This window comes from Sciurus carolinensis, chromosome 1 (assembly GCF_902686445.1).
Source record: "Sciurus carolinensis chromosome 1, mSciCar1.2, whole genome shotgun sequence".
Classification (NCBI taxonomy): domain Eukaryota; kingdom Metazoa; phylum Chordata; class Mammalia; order Rodentia; family Sciuridae; genus Sciurus; species Sciurus carolinensis.
This window is the reverse complement of record NC_062213.1, coordinates 54493571-54515926: the sequence shown is the minus strand read 5'-3', so window position 1 is coordinate 54515926 and position 22356 is coordinate 54493571. Positions and strand designations below refer to the sequence as shown.

The following is a 22356-nucleotide window of genomic DNA, read 5'->3' as shown; positions in this document are numbered from 1 at the left end:
TGAACATATGTCAAGAATGCTATCCCATTTCCTCTAGCCTTCTATCTCCAAGAACCAGTACTGTTTTCACAGTATTTGCACACACAGGGCTTTCACATGCCCTATTTTAATTTTTCAACAATCATGTGAGGTTAGAATAGGCTCTGTATTTCCAATCTACAAATGAAAGTTCACAGAGGTAAACTGACTTGCCCAGTGTCATACAATGCAAATGGTAGAGATGAATCTTAAATCTGTCTTCTGATTGTGTCCTTTTCTACTTTTAAATTCTTATATCTTATGTTTTGATTCATTTGCACTCTTTCTCCTAACACATCTCTTCTCTTAAACATATACAACTTGTCTGTATACCTTTTTAACTGTGGTTTTTAGAATGTTATAACTAGTTTAAGAGCACACAGTAGAAACAGGACTACCACAGTCTTCTGGTATAGATATTATAATTTCATCTGCCCAATATTTTATGGGAGTACAGTGCCTACTATTTGATAAAAATGAACCACAGGAAATTAATTGATCTTGGGCTTGAGAGAACAGAAGTGTGGATGAAACACTAAGAGAACAGCATTTAGTACAGAAAGGAAAATACCAATAATAATATGGGAGGGCCTTGTTTCATACTTTCAGTGTATGACAATCCAATGTGAGCCATTTTCATATAGGTCTACATTCAGATTTCCTCGTATTTTAATAATGTTTTTATGTTCACTAATCACTCCAATTATTGGACTGCTGCTGCTAGGAAAGGAAAAGTGAGTAAAGCAGTACATGTATCTTTTTTCACATCTTGTTTATACAGAAATTTGGCCAATATCAACAGTGATGTTAACAGAGATACCTACTGGAGGAATCTTTTTTTGGAGTGGTTGTTTTATTTCATTCTCCTCCCCTAAACATTTTTATGATTTCTGGCTCATTAGAGTTCTACTTAAATGAAATTCAATGGATTCCTTGAGTTTTTTTTTCCATACAGTTCCAAGGTTATATTCCATGCCCTACTTTTTTTAACTCTGAAGCATAAGAACAAAATTTGAAACTGACTACAACTTTAATTTACAGCCCACTTTTTCAGTGGTTCACTGTATTTCTTCTGCTTCAACAGGACTCAGAAGTTAACAACCTCAACTGTATTACTATTCAAGAAGAGGACAAACAAAATTCTCTGAGGAAAGTAAGAGTGTGAGAAAAGACAGAAACTCCAATGCATTCTTTTTTTCTTAGGAAAGAAGCTCTCATTGCTGCTTGGGAATCACTGACTAGGGAACTTTATTTAGATTCAATAAATATCTACTGGTTGTTTACATGTGCCATGGGTCTGCTCAGTGATTTTTCTATACAGTATTAGTACATGATTTATAAACAAGTCAAATGAATTCTAATGACACAGAAACACCAAAACATCTATATTAAATGATCCATGGATTAAATGGAATCATTTTATAAGAAAAGAAGCTTACTTTTTTTAAAGCTGTTCACAGAAATGTTGAATACAGCCCCCTATCTTTGCTCCTACTTGATTATGACAGTGAATAAACAATAAAAACACCATAGTAGCGAAACCTATCTGACTAAGGGGAAATCCAACAATCTTGAATTTAAAGGCAAGGAAGAGTCTATATCACTGAATTCCTCTTATTACCTGGATAATGTACCTGGGGAAACTTTTTTAAAAAAAGCTGAGAGTAGCTGTTAATTTAAACTGCCTGAAGATAACATAGGTTGTATCCTTCAGCATTGTTTTTATTTTAGAGCAAATGTACACTACAACTCTGATTCTTTTGAAAAAGCATTCTTTAAAAAAGTTTCACTGTATATTCAAATTATGCTTCTAATAAATTAACTCCATTCATTGAACCTTCACTTTATATTTATTTTTTCCTTTTTCTTCCTTCATAGGGTATGTATTTATTTACACTTCACAAAATTCTTTTTGAATGTAACAGCTTGATTTTTTTTTTAATCTCAAAGATTGTATTTCAAAAGAAAGCCCCCAAAACCAAGGCCTACAATTCATTAGAAGCTCAATTAAGAACTAAGTAAAAAATGTACTAAAAATACTAGATATCAATTCTGCCAAAAGCAAAATAGGCACAAAAAGTCATTGAATAAAAACATTACAGAAGAATTTCAGATAGAAAACGTTTCATCAATTAATATTTGTCTTCAGTGTTCTCTTTAGTTTAAAGAAAATAGCAAAAATCTATGAAGACGACCCCGAGGACAGAGGGATCACAAGACCCGCAACAGAGAGGGTCAGAGTGTAGGAGATGAGTAGGTGGGTGTATGGCTGAAGGGCTCATGCTGTGGTAGGTGGGAAAGCTGGGCAACAGAGGCTTAATCACCTGATCATCTCTTGCCTATATACTTTTAGCACACTGGTGTCCCTAACCATCAGTTTGTATCCCTTCAGAGCCAGAATATTTTAAAGGCCCATGTGTGCCTCCTCTAGTAAGAAGGAACAAAGCCAAACTCTTATTAAAGTTGGCATAAAGCACCTGTCTACATTCATGTTCAACTTTCTGATCTGACACTTCAGCAAGAGTACACCCTCATAGTTGTAGTGCTGTTCATGCTTCCATGCTGTTACTTAAGCTATCATCCTGGCCCATTCTTCCTACATCTACCTGGTAATTCTTACTCTTCATGATTCAGCTTATCTAATAACTATTCATGAAAGCCTTGCTAACTAAATTCCTTTTCTCTACCTCTTCTATGTATTACCATAGCACCTTCATAGGATTATGCCATAGTACTATTATTCTGTGTTCACCAAGAAATCTGTTCCACTGAAAGGTAGATGACAAGTTCCTGGACTGCACAGACTATATCAAAATCAACAGCAGAGCACAGAAGAAGCATTCACCAAATAATGACCTTATTAGAATGAAACTATTAAGAATATCAGAACAAATTTGTATCTAGTGATATAAGCACTATAGTACAATTATTGAACAGGAGATAGATTAGTTTTTAAGAGAAACTCCTACTTTTCTGTGAAAGATCAAAGTCTTAAGAATTAAAGATTAGAATTTGAATGATGCGGATGCTCTGATTTCAAGATGCACATGGATTCATAAGGAAGCACAACAAAATGAATAGGATATAAGAAATCTGGAGTTGAAAGGAGATTTTTTTAGCGTACATCTATTCTAGATACCTTATTTTGCAAATGAAGACACTAATTAAAATCAATTAAGCAATAAGCCTAAAATTATTTTGCTACTAAGGCCAGAAAACTGAGTTTTGTATAAGGTCTCTGAGGTCCAATTTAATTAGTAAGAGTCTAATTATTGTCAATAACTTACTTTCTACCAAACTAACATTTTCTGGCAAAAATCATTCAACCAACCTTAACAATAATGTGTTGGTTCTTATGAGATGGCATTATATAACTGAATTTTTTTTTCGTTTCATAAAAATACTAAGATTGACTCAATTTCTCTGGGATATTTACATCCACAACAATTCAGAGACATGAACAATAAAACTTCTTGTGAGCAGATAGTTCAGAGTGAAATGTATAAAGTAGTTGTTTTCTTGTTCATGAAATACAGAATTATTAATTTTTTTTAACTAGGACGGATGCAACTTGTCATCTAATCAAATGAACCCCATTTAATCATTCTCTAATACCTCTGACAGTTATCTATCTTCTTCAAATACTTCAGGTAAGTAGGGACTCAGTTTTTAAAAAGGCAGAACATGCTTACATTGGACAGTTTGAAATGATGCCTCCTCTTTTTTATTTGAGCTGACAGTGCCCTTCTCCTAACCTCTCACTGTCATTCCTAGTTCTATGTGTTGATTGTTTCTGACTAATATCTATCTTCCTACTCATAATCTCAATTCAATCTTCTAGGCTCTCAAATCCTATTCCTACTATGGGTAATGCTTGATTATTATAAATAGCACTGATCTTTCCCTTCTCTGAGTTTACCATTTTTATAATCTATATCATAAAAAGCAGCAATTCATGAACTCCTTTCTGTTTGAACCAGAAGCCTGATATCTCTAAATGAATTTTAAGACCAGTGAGTACATCCTCTCTGATTTTATACAGGGAATAATACAGGGCAAATGCTTAACATACAGGTGAATAATCCTTCCTCTCCTCCCTCTATTCAATGCTAATCACTTTAGTAAGAAACCTCTTATACTGAGAAATTTAAAAAAAATGCTACCTATCACCTAAAAGAAAGATAATGGATAATCTACCACAATCAAGGCATAAGGATCATAAGAATTATATTTTGAATTTAAGTTTTCTTATTGGATTTCCTAAATGTTAGATGATATATGACAAAAATAGGCAAGCCAATAAGTGGGAAGCCCACAAAGTTCTTTCACATGAGACTTCTTAGAATCTTTAATATACTAAGATTATTAAGTGGAATCTTTACCCAGTTTATTTGGTCAAGAACCTTTCTTTTCCTGAAATGCTTATCTGAATTGAATGTGACCACTACCACTGTTCTGAGGTACACAGTTTTACAAACATCATGATCTTTAATGTCCCCATCAATGCCTAACATAATTGAAATCTATTCTTATTCATTAAAAAAGTACATCTGAATATTTAAGAAAGATACATTTTTGCTACTTAAAAAATCAAGAAATCAAAAAATGAGCTACTTAATGTGGTTCATATCATTTAAAATTTGATTAGTAAAACTAGAGTACAGTCGTTCATCGGATAAGTTAGATTTCAATTCACCACCATATTTTCAGCACAAAGACATAAAGGTTTACTGAATGAGAAAAGGGAAAGGATGTGTAAGGATGTGTGGACTTCTTTTTTTTTTTTTGATCCAAATACTTTTAATTCACAAGATTTAAAAGGTTCAATTTAAATCAAGTAAACTAATAAAAGTAAAATGTCTTTAAAAATAACTCACAAGTCTCTAGGTGGTCAAACTAATAAAATGTAGATGTTTATAAAATAGTGTTGACTTCTTTATAAAAGTCTGATGGTACAGTATAAAATATTTCTTCTTCAAAGACTTTCTCCATAATTTTAATGTTTGCTGACTTTTATTTCTGCATTGTGTGCCTGCATTAAAACTATCCTTTTTGAGAATATATAGAAAATATGTAGAAAAATAGGTATACCTATGTTCCCAACACCTAGATCATGATCACAACTGCTAAGTTTGCCATACTTGTTTCAATCTTTTTTTCTAATGAATAGTACAATAGTGAAAATCAATGGTTTTCTCACTGAAGGACTACTTTTTGAGTTGACAGTGTTAGTCCTATGCTAAGTGGGACACTAGAGAATAAAATAGCCACATGAACTGATGCTATGTATCTTACAATCTGGTAGAAGAAACACAACCAAATAATCCAAATAATCACAGATGTAATTACAAACTAAATGTTTGAAAGTCCAGTACCAACCGACATTTCAACTGGTATTCCATGAGAGCATTAAACTCTACTGATAATGACTTAAGTGATTATTTTCTCAATTTTTAAGACTGTGGCACATAGCTAGTAACATCCTAGAAATATAAGAGAAATTAATTAACTCATTACATACAATGAGTGTCTCAAGGACGAAGGAATTGACCCTCAAGCTGGTACAGGCAGTGAAATAAAATAAATTAGTCTTTGGTGGTGATGGGCAAGGAGTCAGTCAGGAAGGTCAATTATCTTAAGAAGTCAAGTTTGTGTTGAAATCTGAAAGATGTACTGGAGTTACTTAGGCCAGGGGTGGGTAGGATAGTAGTGTGAAATATTGACTTTCCAGGGAACAGCAAATTTGAAGGAGCAAGGTGATTTTGGAGAAAGAAAAAGATGATCAGTATAGCAGAGATAAAAAGAATGGGGAATGGGGAGGAATAACAAAATCTGAGGTTGGAAAGACAGGCAGGTAGGTAGGGACCAGAAATGACTTATCAAACTGTATCATAAAAGATTTCTAAGCCCCTAATGAGCTACAGAAATAAGAGTGGGTGAGGAAGACCAGTGGGAAGATTTCTACAGTAATTAAGGCAAAGATACCTGCTTGGATAGGGTGGTAATGGCATCAATGGAGAAAAGTAGACATGTTTGAGTGGGACCTAAAACATAAAGGAAGGGATATGAGTAGATCATGGTAGATCATGCAGAAAACATGGGGAAAACAATCTGGAGACTGCTTTTAAGTTTGTTTTAGGTATGAGGTAAATTTTGTTCTCAAGCATCTGAGGGAGATGTCAAGGAGATTGCTTCATGTATACATCTGGAGTAGAGAAAAGGGATCTGGTTTGTAACTTCTTATTGAGAGGAAAAAGAGCCATTAAGCTTAAGCAGCACACACTGGAAAGCAAGTTACTTATGTACAGTGTGTGTCTTATATATAACGCAAGGCAAAATACATAAAGACAAACTGAGCAAATAGGGTAGAAAGGGTTTCATCTTTCTGTGAAATACTGCTAAAGAGTTACAGATATATACGATACACTATTATAAATATTCTCTAGTTTTTTCCAAAATAGTTCTAATTTATCTGATAATATAAATCCCCAAATGAAATAACCAGCTGATATTAAATCATTAAGCAATTTTCTTACAAATATATTCAGAATTTGACTAACATGTGAGCCATTTTGTTCAATGATTACAAAAATGCTAAATATTAAAATCAAGTTGACAGTTGGGTAACTTGCTGTGAGTAGATAGTAAACTAAATTTTTTACCTCACTGACTTTGCAAAAGCTTTAATACAAATGAAATACCAAATAAAATCCTTAGCTGAAGGAAAGCAAGAAAATCCTATGTAGAAGTTTATTAGAGAAGACAAGTAATTATACTCCTTCTCTATATTATGTGCTTAACTATGGTACTATATTAATTCTTTAGTTTAAGTCAGTCGTTGGAATGCTTTTATAATTCATTTCAATTTGTTACATACCAGTTAGCAATGTCCTTGTGAGCTACTAAATTTTGAAGAAACGCTTGTAATCCTAACTGTCTGTCTTCTAAAAAGTCAGTGTTATAATTATCTTTAAACCAGCGTTTTGGTGGAAGTGCTAATCGAAAGCCTGGAAACATCTCTTTTAGCTGAAAGAAAAAGAGAAAATACAATGTTTAGTTCAATTACAACAATTCTACGAAGTCTATTCTGTTCACTATGTGAAATTATTCATGAAGTAAGCTTAAAATACTGAAATTCAGCTAACTTTTTATGCCTTATTTTTCTTCTTGATTTCTACAGTCCTGTGTACAAAGATGTTCCAGTTGCTTTACATTCTTGCTGGAACTTGGCATTGTCTATCTGTTTAATGTCAGCCATTCCAGTGGGTGTGCAGTAGTATTTCATTGTGGTATTTATTACATCTCTTTATTTGCCTTTCTTTACTGATAACAAGATAGAATATCTTCTCATCTGCCTATTTATATTCACATATCTTCCTGGATGAATTATCTATTAAAATCTTTTGAGCACATCCCCCTTTTAAAATATTGGGTTGTCTTTTTCGTAAGTGCTAGTTCTTTTTTTTTAATTTTTAATTTTATTTATTCTAATTGTTGTATAGGACAGAATGCATTTATACATTTTGATAGATCATACATAAATAGAGTGTACTTTCATTTTTCTGATTATACATATTGCAGGATCACATTGGTCATGCAGTCATACGTGTACATGAGGTAGTAGTTCTTTAGATATAGTCCACATACAAGTTTTCGTCAGATATATATTACAAATATTCTCCCTCAGACTGTGGTCTGACTCTTCATTTTAATAGCCTTACTACCAGAGCAGATGTTTTAAACTTTAATGTTAATTTGTTCATTTTTCCTTTTAGGGTTGGAGATGTAGCTCAGGGGTACAGCACTTGCCTAGCATGTACAAGGTCGCATCTGTTACCACAAAAAAATCCCATACTCACACACAACCTGACTCTCCACCCTTTTAACTTTTATGACTTATGCTTTTCGATCGTAAGAAATTTTTGCTCATTCCAAGGCTACAAAGATTTTCTTCTTTTTTTTTTTTCTAAAAGTTTATTGCTCTAACTTTTATATTTTGGTTTATGATCTATTTTTCTAAGCAGTTAGCTTAAAATTTACTTTCTTAGGGAAGACTTGCAAAACCAGGTTATCTACTCATATATTCTGTTCAAGTTACTATAACTGTATAGCACATGATCTCAAAACTTAGTGGTAAAAAAACAATTATTTATTAATCTCATGGAATCGGTGGGCTGGTAATTCATACAAGGTACAGTGAGGCTGACTTATCTCTGTTCTACAATAAACTGGAGAAGATTTGAAGGTTGGAAGCTGGAATTATCTAAAGTTCACTCATTCACATGTATGATACCAGTTTTTGGTTAAAACCTTAGCTAGGGCTATTAGTCAATAGCCTTAGTAATGGCAGATGTCCTGGATGTTTTCACAGCATGAAGGCTGGGCTTCAGAGGGGAGCAATCTGAGAGAGAAAGTGAAGATGAAACTATATACTTCATATGATCCAGGCTCGAAAGTCACACATCATCATTTCCACTGTTCTCTATTGTTTCATTCAAGTTCAAGTGGAAGGGAAATCATTCTCTCTCTTAACAGGCCTTAGGAAGATTCTGGAAGAGCATATGAACTGAAGATACTGCTGTGGTCATTTTTGGAAAGACATTCTGCCACACATTGTCAAGTAATTAATATGTCTTTCAATTGTATTTATCGCAATGTAAATAAAACTTATTTAATTTTGGGTTCTTTACTAAATGTTGCCTGCACAGTGGAATCATCCAAGGAGTTTTAAAAAATATGAAAGATTGTGTTCTGCTTTTGACAGGTTAAAATTTAACTTGTTGGAGTGTGACCTGTGCATCATAATTTTAAAAAGCTTTCCCAGGGAGTCCAAAGTGCAATTAAAGATTAAGAACCGTTTACTACATTGCAATTACTATGCTGTCTTATTCACAGCTGACCCTCAATTTCCACCATAATGCCTGGTATAAAAAAATAGTCAACAATATATGTTCAACAAACGAATGAAATAAATCTACATACATTCACATTTTTATATATAAAGCTAAATATTACAGTTATGAAAAAAGTCTATTAAGAGGAAAAAATTTATACAGGGTAAAATGTTAAGTAAAAATGTAAAATATAACATTCTACATTTCTACAAATATGTGAAAAATAATAAGCAAGGCAAAAGGCAGAAAATAACATGGATAACTAAAAACCATGATTTGATTTAAAGATACAAATAGATATTTCTGGCCTTGGAGCTTTGTTATTTAATATATCTGCAATGAAAATAAAGTAATAAAAGGGAGGAGGAGGAAACAAAAAGTCTTTTTATTAATTTTAAGCATTGCAATTTAAATATCATCTATGTCCAAATACACGTTTGTTTTTTTTATCTTATCAATGGAAAAAAGGGAACTATTTCAAAATTGAGTAATTCAAGAAAAGAAGACTTGAGATACAGGAAATAAGATGCAAAGTGAAAAAATATCCAGAAAGACTGACAGGCAATCTTAGGATGTCATTTATAAACCACAGGAGGGTAGGGTTCGGGATAGAGCAAAGTGACTCAGAAGAAAGGCACACTGAGAAACATCAATGAACTTTTTCTTTTTCCTTTTTTAGTACTGGGGATTGAACCCAGGGTTACCACCCAGACCTTTTTTATTTTTTATTTTGAGACAGGATCTCCCTAAATTATTTAGGGTCTCATTAAATTGCTGATGTTGGCCTCAAAGTTGCTATCCTCCAGCCTCAGTCTTCTGAGTTGCTGGGATTACAGGTGTGTGCCCACCCCACAAGTTGAACTTTTTCATGTGAAGTTGCATGTGGGGAACATCCAAGCCTGGCCCTGATACTCATATAAACTTGGCTTGTCTTGACAATGAGCTGATGATGGTTCTGTTTCCTCTCTCACTTTGCTCTGTGGACTGGATTGAAAACATTCATTTTACATGTAGAAATATTCAGCTTTGACATGCTGCTATGATTTATAAGTAAAAAATACTGAGTTCTGAAAAACCCACTTCTCTTGGCCATATTCTGCAACCAATTCATCACCAGCCCACTCTATAACTCTGCCTGGTTACCTTAATTCAGGTAAGGATAAACATTCCAGAACCTACTTGGAATTGCCCTCTAACTTCCTTAGCAGAAAAGCTAAGCCAGACTATAACTCATAAGATTAATAAATAAATAAATACATAAATAAAAGAAAAAAGTCGATTTTCTATAGGAAATTTTTCTTTCTAATCAATGTTATTTGAATGATGTTCAAAAATTTCTATAATGTCAATTAGCTATTTTTTCTTCACAACTATAAATAAGAAATGTAAACTTAAAGTTTGGAGCATATTTATATAGTTTCTATATTATCTTATATTTCTGGAACAATGCTGAGCTCAAACTACTCATTTCATAAAAATTTCATGATTGATCTTATAAAAGACTGGCATTTTTGAATCCTGACAGTGAAAGTAGGTGACTGATAAAGCTCTTTCTGGTATCTATAATAGTCCTCTCTTAACTGCAGTTTTCCTCTTTGTGGTTTCAATTTCCCTCAATCAAATGGATCCAAAAATATTAAATGGGAAATTCCACAAATATAAATTTATAAATTTTAAATTGTGTGCCATCCTGCTCTAGTGAAGTGTAAATCAACCCTTTGTCCAATGGATCCATACTTTATGACACTTGCCTGCCTGTTAAGTCACTTGGCAGTCCTTATGGTATCAACTGTCATATTTGTACTTATAAGAAACTCTCATATCATGGCTTAATGCTATACAACCATGTCTATCTCATTCACTTCACTCTAAAGTTTCATGTCATGAGAGCATATCTTGCATAATCACAAGAAGGGTGAGTACAATACAGTAAGATATTTTGAGAGAAAGATCATACTCATAACCTTATTATAATATGTGAACATAACTGTCCTATTTTATTTTAGTTGTTATTAATCTTTTACCAGGTTTTATTTATAAAACTTTATCATATGTACATATATAATATGAAAATCAGTATGCATAGGGTTTGGTACTATCTGTAGTATCAGGCATCTGCTAGGGGTCTTGGAATGTATACTCAGAGGATAAGGGTTACTACTAAGACTGATACAGACATTTATTAATGATTTTAAATGCACAATGTAGAGAATAAGGAGATACTCAGAAGATTTAAACTCCTATTGATATCTTTTTTTCAAAATGGTTGAGTTATCTAAATCTCAGCTTCCCTAAGATAAGCCTTTGAGCAAAACAGGTCAATGTAGAGAAAGAAAGAGAAGTAAACACTAAATAATAGTTGAGCCCTGAAGAGAAAAATAGTAAGTCATTAAGGATTAAATAGCTCTGAGTTGAAAATGCTTGAAATTAGTTTGAATGAACAAAACAACAATTTTATAAGAAACCTAAGAATTCCATTGACGTATCTGGTGACCAATGAACTGCTTTCATCTTCCTGTTATTTAGTTATTAAAGAAGCAACTGAAGTACAGAATTATAGGGTCTTAATTCACTCGTATAATATATGAAGCTCAGGAATAAAAAAATTCATATAAATGGTAGAAATACAGTAGAAATAAACATTAAATATTCTGTTGTATAGGTTAAACATCAAAATGTTTGAAACCAGAAGTGTTTCAGACTTCAGACTTTTTCATATTTTGGAATACTTGCATATTATACAATGAGATATCTTGGGGACGGGACCCGTGTGTAAATATGAAGTTCATTTAGGTCTCACATATACCTTATATAAATATAGCCTGAAGGTCATTTTATACAATATTTTCGGTGCACCTGCATTTGGTTATTACCTGTCACATGAAGTTGGATGTGGAATTTTTTTGCTTGTGGTGCTATGTTGGTAGTCAAGAAGTTTAGAATTTTTGGAGCATTCTGCATTTTGGATTTTCAGATTAGGGATGTTTAACCCATATTGAAAAAGGGAATCCTAAGCACACCTTAATAAAAGATAGAATAGTTGAGCATTCTACATTTTAGTTTTTCATGTAAACTGAGGTTTTCAGAGCAGAAGAAACCTTTTGGCAGTCAGTTGCTAAAACACATAAATTAACATTCCCAGCACCAAACATTTTAAGAATACACTAATTTTAGAAGTTTTGAGTAGTCACAAAAAGAGGAAAGGGAGGGTGGCAAATGAGGGCGAACAAGACCAATTACACATCTGTCAAAATTGGGGAAAAATTTCCAGATGTTCTAAAGTTATTTATTTGGCCTCTTAAAAGCATCATAAATCACTTGCTTCTTGTGAAAAAATAATTTTTCTCTTGGCTTCCAACATGTCAATCACCCCACCACCTAACCCATATGGTTTTCCTTCAAACTCTGTGGATAGCTCTGCTTTTTATTACATTCTAACCTCAATTTACTTAATACCTGTTAGAAATTTAGGATGGTACTAATTTTTAGTTATCAAAAACAAAAAGAACACAAACAAAATCACCCTAAACAATATGTTAAGTATCCTTAGAATAAGGCTTTCTCATACTCATGACTGTTTATATAGAATAAATCCTAGAAATGTGATTATTGTGTTGATATTATGCAAAACTTAATCGTGCCCTCCAGGAAGATTTGCATTTCCAATGCTTGATAATACCATTTAAACATCTTTCAATTTGACAGGGGAAAAATAGTTTTGTATTTTCTTTTCTTGAAATACCTATAAATTTTTCAGAATTTATTGCTCTTTTTTTATATTTCTTCTGTGAATTAGCTGGTTCACATCATTTGTTATACTTTTTACTTTTGGGCTCATGTTTTATTTTTAAGGGTTTTTAATATATCAAGATTTATTATTATCCTGTTTCATAAGCACAGTAGGCAGAACTCGAGATGGCTTCACGACCTTTGCCGCTGGTATTACTCCTGAGATTTTGTTATGTTATATAGCTAAAGGGTTTTTGCAGCTGTAATTAAGGTTATTAATCAGTTGCCCTTTAGATAGGGAGATTACCTAGGTGAGCCTAATCTCATAAATTGAGACTTTTATAGTGTCTTCTCTGGTTTATGGCAGAAGAAAAATTTGGAGAGATTCAAATCACAAGGTCTTGGCCCACTGTTGCTGGCTTTGAAGATGCACAAGGAATGGAGAGCAGTCTCTATGAGGTAAGAATTATCTCTGGCTGTTAGCCAGCAAGGAAACAGGGATCTTGATCCTACATCTTCAAGAAACTAAATTCTGCTCACAACTTCAATAAACCTGGAAGCTGAGTCTTCCTTAGGGACTCCAGGTAAGAGCCTGGCCCAGTCAAAAGCTTGATTTTGAATTTTTTAATCCTGAAAAGTAAATCAAGCTGAACCCAACACAAATGACTAAATAATAAATGGTTGTGATTTTAGGTAACGAGGTTCAGAATAATAGTAGACAGCAATAGGACTAATGTAATATGTTAAAATATTTTTTTTGTTCACTCTTGCAGTCATACATTTTGTAATGTCATGATCCCACTATATAGGTCTTTTTCAAACTTACACAATTACATAAATACTTTTCTATATTAACGATGGAACTTATGGCTATTAAAGTAAAATGAAACAATTTTCTCATGAATTAGCAAAGATTTACTTGACTCACATAATTAACAAGGAAAAAAACATAAAAATATAATAGAAATGTAAGGAACAGATAACTCAATTGAAAAGGCAGGTTGTGATTTATTAAAGTACTTACTTTGTCATTAAGCCTAGAAAAGTCAGTGTATCTTCTGAAAACTACCCAACTCTCTTCTGGGGTTTTCTTTACTAGAATTTTATACACCTAGAGAAAGATAGAAAGAATTAGTTATAAAAAAGTAAAGATATTCAAACCTAATATATCAAAAACTTTTTACTTGATAACCCAAACTGAAACAACTACTATCCAAAAACTATGAGAAATCATTAATCAAAAGTACAGATAACTAATAGAGGTATCAAAGCTAAAGTTTTTCCCTAAGAAAATCAATAAGATAAACTTGAGATGAAGGCTTTTTCTATGTACACCAATCATAATGAACTTGCCAGCCTCCAAAATGTTTTATGCCAACATATGCGTTCTAAAAATGATAATCACTCATGCTTAAAGAAACTATAAAAACCAGCTACTTTTGTACTGTAATGACTAATTTAATTTCTAAACTCAATTATCTATAAAGCTAATTATTCAAACAAGTTCTATATTGCCTTAATTTTTAAGGTTGAAATATAAGGTTGAAACCAATATTTAAAAACCCATATTAAGTTTACAAAATTGTACATAATTACATATTTTGCACAATGATCTAGGATACTAAATAGAAAACATTATTAAATAAAGTCAACGTTTTTTTAAAAGAACATAATTAAAAAATGTAGATTCTATTTTTTAAAAGTATAATTTTAGAATTTATTATGAGGAAGTATCACAGTGAAACATCAAGTAGTTTTTGGTATTATAGGCATTGTTAAGGTAACACATAAGTACTCAGTATTTGTTGAATTAGTGAAACTCTTAATAGAAGTAAATTCTTTTATTGAAATCTGTTATGCAATAATTTTCTAGAGTTAGGCTTTAGTCACATGTGGCTGAGTACTTGAAATGTGATTAGTGCAAACTGGCATGTACTCTGAGTGCAAATACACACTGGATTTCTAAGACTTAGAGTGAAAAAAGATATAAACGTCTTTATTGAAATTGTTTTATATTGATTACATATTGAGGTGATAACATTTGGGGATATACTGAGTTGAATAAAATATTTTATTAAAATAATTTTACCTGTTTCTTTTTAATTTTTCTTTAACTCAGATTTCAGAAAATCTAAAATTACAAGTGTAAGCCATAAGCATGGTTCACATCATACATCTACTAGCTAGTGCTGCTCCAGAGACAAGTCCTTATTTAAGGACTGCAGACTGTTTTTAATATTTGATTTCCGCCCCTTCACAGACAGACTATGTTTTCAGATTTTAACATGGAAAAGCAGCAAGGCTTAAGGATAAATTTTTTGCTTTGAAGTAATTTATCTTTCTAAAAATATAAGCGTAGAGAATAAGAATCCTTGGATACCCTTTAAAGTCTACCGAAAGTCTTGACCTAAGAAGTCACAATGAAGATATACAAGAATCATTATTTTTAGTCACTCATTAAAACAAAAAAGGATAAATTAATTCAATTTTTTTTCCTCTTGCAGTGCTAGGGCCTCCCAAATATCCTAAGCACTGTAACACTGAGTCACATCCCCAGTTGCAATTGAGTTAGTATGAATAACTAATGAATGATAAAAATCAACTTCATGAAATAAGTCTAGCTACAAATCCATACGCTTTATTTTCCTGTTTTAGAAACTACTGCCCTGTCCCTCAATTAAGCTATTTCCCACTCTGACTCCTGAACACTGCTAATGTCTAAGAAAGATAAAGATCTTTATATTTTCTTTTCTAGAAAGCATTCTTTCTACCTTTCTACTTGTTTAAGTAGTGCTTTCGATGAAAACTTTATGTACTCAAACTTTATGTTCTAAAAGCAGTTACCACTAAGCTATTTGCAACCACTATAGTACAAAGTGTATACAACTTTGTACTCTCTTTTTATGTCATCCTTGTATGGATTTTTAAGTGAATTATAACATGCAGAAACAAACGCTAAATTACAAAATATATATAGAAAAGTACATAAACCTTAAGAACACAACTTGATATATTTTCACCAAGTGAACACACCCATGTAGCCAGTACCAAGAACTAAAACCATTACTAATTGAAGAAGCCATTAGGGCCTTTTTTCTAATACTAATCACCACTCATCCTAGTTACTTTTTGTTTTTAAACATTTCTGAAACACTTCTTGACACTCTACATATTATCAGATCTCAACAGCTAGTCCTATGCTGTCTTCAGTCAAAAGATCACTTTAAAGGTACAGTTGTAGTCATGTGCCCGCCTATAATCCCAGCAATTTGGGAGGCTGAAGCAGGAGGACTGCAAATTCCAGGCCAGCCTCAGCAATTTAGCAAGACCCTCTCTCAAAATAATCAAGATAAACAAAAGTAAAAAGACTAGGGATTTAGCTCAGTTATATTGCACCCCTGGGTTCAATCCCTAATTAAAACAAAACAAAAACAAAACAATAGTTTTTAGAAAAAAATATTTTGTAAATCTAAGGCTCCCAAGCTAACTTTCTACAGCTCACAGCTCTCCCCTAAAAGCAATTTACATACACACAAAGAACTGGGGATATGGCTCAGTGGTAGAGCACTCACCCAGCATGCTTCAGTCCCCAGCAACACAAAACCAAAAAATAAATACATAAATAAACACAAAAACCCCATCTCCTCCAAAAAACACCTTTTCAGAAGATTGCCATTTTATGGAGAGTGAAATCCATAGTCCTTATAACAGCCTACACAACAGTAAGTAATCCTTGTCACATTCCTCTGCCTTTCCTTGTTATCTCATTTCCTTTTATCTCTCCTCTGTTGTTTACTCTGCTGTCAGCCACAGGGTCTCTATAGACCTCACATCTGTATGGAAAGCTCTTTCCCCAGATAGTCTCATTGCTCACTCCCTGTTAGTAATAACATCTTTTCTGTGAGGCTGTGAATGACAACCCTATTTAAATCTAAACCCCAGCTTCAGGGAAATTCCCTGTCTTTCCTGTTCTATTTCTCTTTAAAGCTCTTATCACCAAGTGACATACCAGCAGTCTTTATTTACTTATTAATTATCCATTCTTTCATTCAAGTTTCTATACCACACATTACCAGGAGGAATAGTATCTGGCACATAAAAGGTAATCAAAAAATGCTGAGTTAATAAATAAATGAACATGACTAATTTCACTGTAACTTACATTTTCCTCTATACTGTCATGAAAGACTTTATAAAAAAGACTTTATGTACCACTGTTTTAAATTTGGTTGCAAATTGCATTTTCACACATCACCTATTTAGTCTATTTTGGCTGCAATTAACAACACACCAAAAACTGGATAGCTTATGAATAACAGAACTTATTTCTAATAATTTTAGAGATTGGGAATCCAAGATCCAGAAGCTAACAAATTTGGTGTCTAGTGAGGACCTATTCTCTGGTTCAGAGATAGTGTCTTACAGCTGTACCCTATGGCAGACAGAGAGGACACACAAGGCAGCTCTCTGGGGCCTCTAATCCTATTAATGAGGGCTCTGCCCCCATGACCTAATCACTTTCCAAAGGTCCTGCTTCTTACTGCTATCATCTTGGAGAGTAGGTTTTCAACATAACCTAAGAATTTTGGGGGGACACAAACGTTCGTACCACAGCATCACCTCAATGTATGATCAGTATTTCATAAGAAAGGGAGGCCAATGTAAAGAAATGAGCCATTAGTTTATTAGAATTTCTAAAACTGCCTTCGGAAAGAAACAGTTCCAGGCAGATTCCCCATCATTTCACCAGTTACAATTCTAAAGACTCTACCTTTGTAAAAAATATCAATATTTTTTCCTAGATGCCCTCTCATTCTGGCATAAATTTACATAAAACTTAACTGCAAGAAAATCCAAAGAAACAAATTTTGATCTCGTAAGTGAGTTTAACAAGGTTGATGGACACATAAACATAAAAGGTCAAAATATACAACTGAGTAATGAACAAAAGGAAAAAAAATTTCTCTTACAGAGCACCAAACATTACCAGAAATAAATCTAACCAAAAGAGGAAAGAATTCTGTACTGAATCTACAAAACATTAATTTATTAGAATAAATTAATGTCAATGGATTATGGTCATAGACTTGAAGACTGCTTATTGTAAAGTTGTCTGTTTTCCTCAGGTTAATTTATAGATTTAACAAAATCTCAATGCAAAGGGCCAAGTATATCCAAGATGATCCAGAATAATAATACAGTTAGAGTACTTAAACTATTAAGTATCAAGAACTATTATAAAGATTCACTAATTACAATTGTGAAATTAGTAAAGTATAAAATAACAGAACACAGAAGCCAACCCATACATTTATGGTCATGTGATTTATGACACAGACAAAACTGTAAAGGCAGAGAAGCAAGAGTGGTCTTTCTAATATAAGCCTGATTAATGGATTCCACATAGGGAAAAAAATGACTTGACCTTTACCTCATACCATGGACAAAAATCAATTCCAGATAGTTTACAGATCTAAATGTAAAAGACTCAGTAAAAAGAGTTTAAAGAAAAATACATGGAACAATGTACAACTTTGGAGTACATAATGTTTCAAAAAGTGCTAGCCATAAAAGAAAATATTAATAAATTAGACTCAAATTAAGAGCTTTCATTTATCAAATCAAAATAGAAAAGCCATCTCTAAAGAAAAAGGAACAAGATATTCAAATGGCCCCCCAAAATTTTAACAATCTTTAAATTAGTCATTAAAAACATTTAAAACTACAATGTGTTATTCTATACAAACCAGAAGAGGTAAAATAATGGGGGAAAAAATCATATACACTGCTTATAAAGATAGGCAGGTACAACCACTCTGCAACACTGTCCATTAGTCTCTTCTAAAGTTGGGCCCATGAACAAGCAATTTTACTCCTACATAGATATCAAACAAAAACGTTTGCTTTTATCAGGTGACAAGTACGAAAAATGTTTACAGCAGGAGAGTTTGAAAGAACCTAAAAAAAAAAAAAAGGGACATATTCACAGAAAGGAACAGTATCAGTAATAACCAGAAGCTACGTACATTTCCTATTAGATCAAGAATAATTCTCACAAACACAATGCTGAAGAGACCAGATGCAACAGAGTACATACTCAACAATTCCATTAACATAAAGTACAAAAATAGGCAAAATTAATCTAGGCTTCCAGAAAAGTTTGGGTGAGTGGGTTATTGACTAGCAGAGAGCATGAGGGGCTTTTAACATGCAAATAATGTTCTCTTTCTTGATCTACAGTCCAGTTATACAGATGTGTCTAGTTTGTGAAAATTCATTAGGGTAAAACAAAAGTTTACTATAGAATGACAGAATTCAGTGGTATAAAAATCATAAAATTTTATATTCAAGAAATTATAAGTTCAGGCTTAATTAACACTAGTTTAAATACACAGGTTAGCCAATCTTTTGCTTTCTACTGGTGTGTAGCAGAGATCAATACTTACAGTAAATTTGGCTCTTTCTTCCATCACCTCATAACCTAGTATAGTAGGTGTAGATGGTCTATCTTCCCAATTCACTGTTTCACGACTTTGTTCTTCACTTTCTCTTGGTCTAGTAGAATACTCAATGGAAGAATCTGTACCTGTAAATTTAGTCCTGATGAGAGGACTGTTACAGACAGATGAAGTACTGTCCATATGATCAGGCACACTTATCTGTTTACAATTACCCATATTTGAATCTTCTAACTGGCCTTTGGAAGAGTTTGAGCTTGTTGAGATACTGCCAAATGAAGAACTCCTTTGATTTCTGTTGGTTGTAAAACTGGAAGCAGAGTTTCCTATGGGCATAGGAACTGGGACATAAGGAGTTGCCATCTTCTTTCAGCCTTTGCGACAAACCTGTACACTGTTGAGTCCAAACACTCAGAGAACAACTAATATGCAATCCATTATTTTCTTCTTAGGGATTCACTATCTAAAAAATAAGAACATATTGAAAAATTAATCTTGGTCTGGAGCATAATCCCAAAGAAAGCAAAATGTTATTTTTAATTTTATGACACTTTTAACTGAATTGAAAACACACCTCAAAATACTTCTTAACTCTCAATTCTCTAGGGACTCTCGCTTTAAGGTAAAGAGAGCAAAACCACTCCATATTTCTTTTCTTGACCTTCATGCTACATTTCATCCTTTTTTCTTATTTATTTTCTGGTGAAGTATTTCTGTAATGTTCATTTTAACCTGACTTGATTTGTAGAAAAAAACCCTGCACATAAGAGTTAAAGGGTGGAAAAAGAATAGTAAAGACCCTCCTGAAGCTGTATTGTAGGTTACTGTAGACTTCTCATCCTAAGTACTTTAAGTACTTTATACAGTATAGGAAAGGAAGGGGAAAAGGGGGATATTTATTCACATTACCTTTCGATTTAATTAGTGAAGTTCTAAGGACTTGTAGAGTTATAATACTGAGTCAGAAGCTTAGATGCTATGTGGTAACTACTCCTCTTAAAATAAGGATTGAATGTATTTTAAGAATAAACTATCTAATAAATTAAGTAAAATCCAACAAATATTAATCTTATATTCAACAAGATTAAAGTTTGTTCCACATTTTCCAGGTCACCTACAATTCTGCTTTGTAATAAACTAAGAGTACTTAACAAATCTTTAAAACTCATACTTTGTGTTTTATACAAAGTACCAGTATATCTTGTATGAGAATAATTTCCTAGTAATACTAACAATTAATGGTTTATTTACCATTAAGTTATTGAATAACAAACTCACAAGAAATTTAATAACTACAGTCCAACGAAATGACTCTGCATAACAACAACGGATCTGCCTACCCAACATCATCTAAGCAAATCCACTAGTGAAAAAGGCAGAAGAGTCGCCTAGACTTGCAAAGATGCTGAAACAAGATTTTTTTTTTAACTCAGCACATGGCTCTGGGCAACCATCCCCATTATAAGAAATTCAAATAACTTGAGCTGCTGATTCACGGGTCCTTGGTTCCGCTTAATGATCTCCCCCCAAAGAAGTAAATAAGTGTGATATCTCAACCTTCTCAAGGCCTGTGGGATGGCCCTGCCCTTTGTCGGAGCTACCTGAGGCCGCCAGGCTGGGGGAAGGCAGGATATCAACACAATCACTGACGTCTAAAGAAGTGAGAAGCGCCCGAAGAGTTAGGAAGGCGTCTTGTGCTCATTAGGAGCTTCTTCACCTTTGTCCTCGCTTGGAGATGCTCCCTGGAAGGTTCATCTCAGGCTCACCTCGGACAGGTGAGGTGGTCGGGGCAACCAGGTGTGTGGGAGAAGTGGGTGGAGAGAGAATGTGGGGTCGGTCGGCCCTGGCAGGCTGTCGTCGGGTCTGCGCGAGGCACAGGCATGTGGCCCGGTGGGAGCAAGCCTTGCAGCTCTCGGAGCTACCTGACGACCCGAGACCCTCCCGCCTCTGCCACCCCGTGCGCGCGCGACCAGCCTCCCAGGGACGCCGCGCAGTTAGTGGTGTACAGACGATGAGGGGTTCGCAGCAGGGGCGGGGGATCCTACAGCGTCTCTCCACCCTCGGACGCCTACCGCCAGTCATCCGGGGTGCAGGTGTCACCTGCACGAGAGCCCGGGACAGCGCCCGCCGCCCACTCCTTACCTCAGCGCACTCGGTGATCCTGCTCGAGCGTGCTTCCCGGTGACGGTTAAACCGGACTCTTCGAACTGCAGCTTCTCGCCTCCTCCTACAGCACCGAGCTGCCTCACGTGACCCCCGGCTCCGAAAGCAGTAGCTCCCGCCTGCTCCTACCTCTGCCGGGCCACCGGGCCCAGGATCCTGAAGAGGTGGAGGGCGGGGCTGGCCTGGGACGCCGCTCCCGGAAGTGACGTCACCACGGGCACCGCCCCCGGAGGCGCTGGCGGAGCTGTCTGCCGCTGGTTCTCGAATAGACGGATTAAACCTAATCGTGTGACAGGACATCCATATTCTCGATGCTAGCTTTATTTTCGAAGTGAAATTCTGAGAAATGGAATTACGTTATCCAGTTTTCCCCGCAGGTGATTAGACTTAAAGACCCAGCAGGAACTATGGCCAACGTGATCGCACTCCTGCTTTGCATCATGGGTCTTGTAGTCATCACCAGCTTGGACTGATTCTAATAGGTTATTGATTGTTTTCCAGAATTAGCAGAGCTTTAAGGGATGACAATTGATTTGAATAGTGGAAATATAGAACACTGCACTTTTGTCTATCCGTCCTACTTAATTGAGAAATTCTCGATGGTAGAGACCCCTGAAATTCTTTAACGTGTTTTTTCCCCTCCTGTCTGGGAACCAATTTATGCGAAATGATACAGTATATTAGACCTGCTGGATTTGCTCATGTGAAAACTAAGGTTTTTAGGAAAGCCATTCTGTGGAGTCAAATAGCAAGATTCAGAGGGGTGTACAGGACTGTTCATCACTAAAGATATGCAATTGGATTTAAAGAGCATTCTATGGTTTCTAGGGCTTTGAATCAGTACCAAGAGTGGGAAAAATTGATAGTGGTAACTTCAAAATGAATGTAGAAAGATAACCTGTAGCATAATGGCGGTTTTAGTTTGAGAGATAATTTACTTTCAGTATGATGAAACATAAAAATAGAATTCTATAGAAATAGAATACTAAACCTTTGTAGTTTTCAGGACAAACTTGGCAGTCTTAACCTTAGATGGCAGTTATTTCCTTTAGTTATGTAAGTGAGTAAGGGAGAAGAAAAACAAAGTAAAAAAA

The 22356-nt window shown here is 34.3% G+C and overlaps 1 protein-coding gene across 2 annotated transcripts in view; it reads right to left on the bottom strand.

Moving 5' to 3' along the window:
- Snx16 (sorting nexin 16) overlaps window positions 1–21431 on the bottom strand; it is a 31727-nt gene extending 10296 nt beyond the window's left edge. Inside the window, exons 1-5 of one of the 2 annotated variants that reach the window (XM_047523934.1) lie at window positions 21242–21431; window positions 19315–19562; window positions 19088–19227; window positions 13666–13752; window positions 6896–7044 (exon numbers count right to left, since the gene is read on the bottom strand). In XM_047523934.1, the coding sequence (XP_047379890.1) occupies window positions 6896–7044; window positions 13666–13752; window positions 19088–19227; window positions 19315–19462 (524 nt within the window). In that variant the 5' untranslated portion in view covers window positions 19463–19562; window positions 21242–21431. Of the gene's footprint in view, window positions 1–6895; window positions 7045–13665; window positions 13753–19087; window positions 19563–21241 lie in introns of both variants that reach the window. The other variant, XM_047523924.1, reaches the window with a different exon arrangement.
- Between the last annotated feature and the right edge of the window lie 925 nt (window positions 21432–22356).